This window comes from Cryptomeria japonica, chromosome 1 (genome assembly GCF_030272615.1).
Source record: "Cryptomeria japonica chromosome 1, Sugi_1.0, whole genome shotgun sequence".
Taxonomy (NCBI): Eukaryota; Viridiplantae; Streptophyta; class Pinopsida; order Cupressales; family Cupressaceae; genus Cryptomeria; species Cryptomeria japonica.
The window spans coordinates 327,698,546-327,705,188 of NC_081405.1; the positions used below are offsets into that span (position 1 = coordinate 327,698,546).

Consider the following 6,643-nt stretch of genomic DNA (forward strand, 5'->3'; position numbering starts at 1 on the left):
CATTGGAAATTTATATTATAATATTGAAATAAATAAAATCAACACGCTGGACCAATTAAATAATTAATTATAAACCACTTGGGACTCCCAAGGTTGAGGCACCTTAATCCCAACAATAACAACAATTGAAAAAGGTGGTTCCATACAAATAGCATTAAGATTGTCATGGGCATTAACAATACACAAATCTTAAGGTTATGACTCTTCAAAAGGTGACTATTGATATAAGATGAATTGAAAGAACGAGACTCACATTTGTTGCAATTTCTTGTGTAAAGTTCTTCCAAGGACTAAGAATCAAGCCACCATTCACATATGACAAGTATGAAAAAATGAAGAATGAAAAATAGCTTGCAAACAAAAAAAATAGAAGAAAATAGACTCGAAGCATTAGAAAATCAATTTTATATATATATATATATATATATATATATATATATATATATATATATATATATATATATATATATATACTACAAACAATACCAATCTTTTCTTTTACGAATTACTCTCGTCAAGTTTTCCTAAAATTAAGATTACATATAAGTTTCCAATACTAATTGAAGAAGAATGACAATACAATACATTTAATTAAAATTTAAGATATCTCTTGATGTACTTTGCATATATTCTTCAAAAGATAAGTATGCAAAATGATTATGAATTAAATTATTTTTTCTAAACTAAAAATTTAAAAATTTAATATACATGAAAATAAATAAAACAATTTATTACATTTATAAATAATAAAAAATAAAACGTATTAATAACAATGGGAATAAATGAAAATATAAGCAGACCTCTTAAATTATTTTATAGTGTTGTCTGCCTTTAATTGAACAAAACATATTAATAACAATGAGAATTTGACACCGTCCATCTCTCAAGCTAGGTCGGTTTCTGTCATAAGAAACACCTTCGGTGTGCCAATATGAAAAAATCAGTTAGATTTGATTGAAACTATTCATTGGTATTAATATTTATATGGAATGATGATTCAATTTCAATATCTATTAAACAAGTGGCCGCCATTTTCCGTCAGAGAAGGTAAAGAATTATGATACTCCATCTCAACATAGTAAACAGGATGTAACTTGTTATTGAACGAGATAAAATAAATAAAATATACTTTTTTCTTTTTGTAAAATTTAATAGTTATATAATTCAATTCGTTTGTAGAATGTACATGTGCAAACAATACAATTTCAATTACATAGTAATACTCAGATTTATGTTATCGTCAAGGAGATTAATAATTAAACTTTTACATTCTCCCCAATTTAAACTTATACATCCTACTGTAACACATTTACCTGTGACAGGTTGCCAATGATATCCGACAGGTTATTTAATCTTGTACACTCTTTCAAGTCCAAGTACTGCAGCTGTGACAAATTGCCAATGGTATCGGGGAGGTTATTTAAGCTCGAACACCTTTCCAAATTCAAGTGCTGCAGCTGTGACAAATTGCCAATGGTATCGGGGAGGTTATTTAAGCTCAAACACCATCGCAAGTTCAAGTGCTGCAGCTGTGACAAATTGCCAATAGCATCGGGGAGGTTATTTAAGCTTTCACACATTTCCAAATTCAAGTGCTGCAGCTGTGACAAATTGCCAATGGTATCGGGGAGGTTATTTAACCTCTGACAACATTGCAAGTCCAAGTGCTGCAGCTGTGACAAATTGCCAATGGTATCAGGGAGGTTATTAAATCTCCAACACCTTTGCAAGTCCAAGTGCTGCAGCTGTGACAAATTGCCAATGGTATCGGGGAGGTTATTCAAGCTGTGACACCCTTGCAAGTCCAAGTGCTGCAGCTGTGACAAATTGCCAATAGCATCGGGGAGGTTATTTAAGTTGTAACACCATTGCAAGTCCAAGTGCTGCAGCTGTGACAAATTGCCAATGGTATCGGGGAGGTTATTTAAGCTTTGACACCATGAGAACTCCAAGTGACGAAGCTTTATAGCAGGAAGTGAAAATAGGGAGGAGACAGAAAGGTTGTCGATGTCATTGCAGGATCGCAGTTGCATGGTCTTCAATTCCAAAGCGGTGCCCTTAATGGAGTGTCGTCGCTTCTTTATTGCTGCCTTCAATTCCAAAGCGATGCCCTTAATGCAGTGACGCCGCTTCTTTATTTGACAATGATCCATCCTTAACCATATCAAACTTGGGGGAAGCATGACTGGTGTGTCTTTTGTCATGACTTCAATGTCTAGATTCTGCAAATGAAGATAACGAAGACCAGGTTTGTACAGCATTTCAAGCCTTTGTGGATTACCTCCATTGACTCGAAGGCAAGATAAATTGTTGTTGGATATGGTCGTGCTTGGATGGGCAGCCTCCCATTGTCGGGTACCTTCTTTTTCAGCAACACTTCGCCCCATATCTTGCAAGTGGTCATGCATATCAAATACACCCTCTTCGTCAATCTTTATCAATAACTTCATTGAAAGATTAGAAACAGCAGTGTTGACCATCTTGTACAAGGATTTCCAAAAAATGACAGGCCATGTCTTTTCTTCGCCAATAAAGAAGCAAGCAATGTCAAGGAATATTTCCTTTTCCTCGTCACTGAGAGCTTTATAACTGATATAAAGCCTCTCATGAATTTCGGGGCGAAGGGTAATGTTGTGAAGAGCTTCCTTCCAGCAATCTATGTCATTCTGCCCATACAAGTAGGATCCAAGCACCTCCAATGAAAGAGGATGACCCTTGCAAGCTTCCACTATTTTTTTGGACAGATCTTCATATCTCGGACTTGGAGATGCTCTCAAAAAAGCATGCCAACTAAATAATTGGACGCTTTCATTTATCTCCAATCCACTAATCTCGTGGATGCATTGGGATGAGACCTGGGCAACATTGAAAATGCGTTTGTCTCTAGAAGTTATTATAACTCTGCTTCCAGAACACAACCAGTCCCCAACCAAAGCATTCAAATGTTCAACAACATCCACATCATCCAAAATCAACAGAACACGTTTTCCTCCCAAATGTTGTGTGAACAAAGATATGCCTTTATCAACACTGTCCACTTCTATATCATATGTGGTTAAATCTTTGATAATTTTTTTCTGCAATTTTGGAAGGCTTGTGGGCTCTGTAGAACTGGTGTGGACATTAAATATAAAAGAAGCAGCTTCAAAAGCATTATGAAGTTGATTGTAGAGGGCTTTGGCAACTGTGGTCTTGCCAATACCACCAATGCCCCATATTCCAACTTTAATCACCTCCTCCACTGAATTCAGATTTAATTTTTGAATGAGAGCATTCTTGACGCTCTCCATTCCCACCGGATGTTTGGCAACATGTAACGGCACTCTATCCAATGTCTTCATCAGATCATTCACCACTATCTTTACCAGGCGAGCTTCGTACCTGCAATGGCCACACTATGTCAATAAATTTTGCAAAAATATTTCTAATTATCCTCATTCTACTTCTCCGTAGAGAATTGCAAGAAAAGATGTAAAATAAAATTTTCAAATATAATATAGAAAAGAGAAATCAGAAAATAAAGCATTCATTTTATACATGTTAAAAGGCATCTTTGAAAAATTCGCGAGTGATGCGAATAATTAACATTTCAGAATGTTTGAGGTCTATAAAGGAGTCCATTATTTATGATGGCTCTTAAGTATATTTTAAGTTAATATATTAAAATGATATAATATTAGAGAGGTGTTAATAGCTTAATAGGAGGCAATTTAAATATTAACAGTTTGAACAAAGTTATTTTTTATTCGTCAATTAAAAATAAAATAGGTAGATAAAATAAGTATATTTGAAATATTATTGGGTAATGATGTTAGTGGAAGTAAAAATTAATTTATCTTTAATAGTTAAATAATGAAAAAGTGTTTAATTTTGATATAGAGTAATGGTTTAAATGTAACAGTATTGTTTTTATCATCAAGATTCAAATTCTATTGATTATTATTGTGGAGTGTTTATGTTAGGGATGAGATTCTTAATAAGCAAAAAATTATTCTACTATTATTCTTGAGTGTTTATGTTAAGGATGAGGTTTCTAATAAGCAAATAATTATTCTACTACTATTAAGTTTTCTTTTGTTATTTTTAATTTTTACTTTAGAACAAACTATTTTTTTGAATGATCATAAAAGAATATTCAAGTTAAAATTACTTGAAAAAAAAAAGTAGAATAAGATTTTAAAATTATGATATGATTCTTAACATATTAATATATAAATTTTGTAATTAACTAATTAAATTTGAAAAATTATTTACCAAGTGTTCAAAGGGGATATAGATAAATAATAAATCAAACAAAAAAATATAAAAAAGAAATAGAAATTTTTTTTAATTAAATTATAATATTAAAGAAAAAGGTAAATTTTCATCAATTGAAACTATTGAAAAAGATAAGAAATTTTTTAAACAATGATATTTTAAAAAATTTAAATAATAGTAAGAAAAATCATATAACATTATTAAGAAAGTGGATATAGATAAATTTTAACTAAAAGTAAAATATTAAAACAAGAGATATATTGTATAAAAAAACATTGAACAAGAGATGTATCATATAGGGTCTTTTAAAAAAAATCAAATCAAAACTTTTTACAAGATCATACATGATACATCCCTTCTTCAAAAAAAAATTTCAAAATATTTCTTATTTAAAATTTTTTCTTTTACTTAAAAAGTATCTATTTATAATTTCTTATATTGTCTTATATGAAAACTTTCAAAAATCTTTTCATTTTAAAAATTAATATTCCATATTAAACTAGACTTATTTTATAAAAAGAGATCCATATTCTTTTGTTAACTATTATTTCTCAATTCAAAATAAAATTAGAATTCAAACCCCCCTACCCTAAATCTACATGCTAGGAAAAATCTAAATCTCTAATGGATTTGTCTATAACCATTCAACTTTACTAAAAAAACAAAACCACTAAAGTATTCTTCCCTATTCAAAACAAAAATAGAACTCAAACCCTCTTCCTTAAAAATAGTTAGATTTTGAGTGGAAACACACATGTCATATATTATCTAGAAATAATAATCAATGGGTTGAAGTTGAATGATTTCAAATGAGCCCATCAAGGATTAGGTCTTGCTTAGTGCAAAGCTCCAACATCATAAAGATGAGGTCAAAAAAAGAAGAAAAAAGTGTGGTAGTGAGTGTCTTACAATCAACAAGACTTGGTCTCTAATAGATTTGTTCATAAACACTCAATTTTACTAATAAGTCAACAATCTACTAACTATTTTCCCATTTCAAAATAAAACTAAAAACCAAATCTCCTTCTAGAAATCCTATACCATAATATTTTTCAATGGAAGCACTGATATCATCTATCATCCAGCAGCAGTCTAGAGATAAATAAAAAAATAAAAAGATGAAGTTTAATAAGAACTTTGAAAAGAAAAATTATTGATCAAAGCCCGATACAATCAGCACAACTTGATCTTAAATGAATTCTTCCCACTAATAAATCAAGATCCCCTAACTATTATTTGGCATTCCAAAATTAAACTAGTAGGCAAAGCCCCTTTCCCAAAAACCCTTTGCTCAAATAACTATATTTTGAGTGGAGACACAGATCTGATCTACTATCCAGCCGCAGCGATGAAATTCTGGAAAAGCAAGCAGAAAGTGCGTTTCGTTACTTACCCTTGAGTTGAATCCGTGGACCAGCCTGAGCGATCACAGATCTGGAAAAGGGCATGCTTCCATTCATCAACCTCTCCTCTTCGGTGTCGATCTGGATGCTCATAATGCTTCTTAAATGATTCCTTATAGGGACTCAACTCATTTTGAGGATATCTCACATAGGTTGGATTCACATGATAAAAAAGAGGAATGATCAAATCAGGGGTGCTCAACATTGCAGCGGCCTCCTTGAGACACCATACTGACTCTGCATAGCCTCTGGAAAATACAGGAATGCGTATGACACTGCTCTTGATTGCCCCTTCCAAGCTCGGCCAGATCTTTTCCCCCTTTTCCAGATTTTCATCATCTTTGTAGACTTTGAGTCCTGCTGCAGAAAGAGCTTCAAATAGGTGATCGACCAGAGTCTTTCTGACATCTGGTCCCCTGAAACTCAGAAAAACATGATACTCCTTATTGCTGTGGAAGGCAAGTTTCCTCGTGGGAGGCTCGTATCTGAGAAAGTCAGGGACTGAGGAATCACCGGAAGTTGAAGAAGTAGATGGGCCAGATTCTTCAAGCTGAGGGTTACAAGTAGAAGTGGATGCCATTAAATTGTATTGTTCCATCACAGAGCTAGATCTGAGAGAGAAAAGCTTGCTAACTATAGAAAGAAAACAGAGGATTCAACCCTAAATCTCAGATCTTTCGACTCCGATCACATTTTGCCCTGCCATATCTACTTATATATTGCAAATTGCAAACTTTTGCTAAAGTGACTGTTCTTTTCCGTCATGCTTTACTTCACTGGCACGGCAGGCGTGCCGACTTTTATTCTTCTTGGGTCCATTGTCGTTTCTTTTTCTGGTCCTGGGTTTCCTTTTTAACTTTTTCCCGTTCACATTACCATGCTTTGTAGTCTTTTATCTGTTTCAATTATTTATACATACCATCACAGAAATTTCCTCCCCTTTATTATTTTTATTTTTAATTTATCGGAATTAGATTGAAAGA

General features: G+C 32.7%; 1 protein-coding gene across 1 annotated transcript; it reads right to left on the bottom strand.

Moving 5' to 3' along the window:
• Positions 1-1,246: 1,246 nt before the first annotated feature.
• On the bottom strand, positions 1,247-6,395 carry LOC131073148 (disease resistance protein RUN1). The gene is made up of 2 exons (XM_059217911.1): positions 5,651-6,395; positions 1,247-3,381 (listed from the first exon to the last, which is right to left on the bottom strand). The coding sequence occupies exons 1-2, from the start codon at positions 6,256-6,258 to the stop codon at positions 1,296-1,298; spliced, it is 2,694 nt and encodes an 897-aa protein (XP_059073894.1). The 5' UTR covers positions 6,259-6,395; the 3' UTR covers positions 1,247-1,295.
• Between the last annotated feature and the right edge of the window lie 248 nt (positions 6,396-6,643).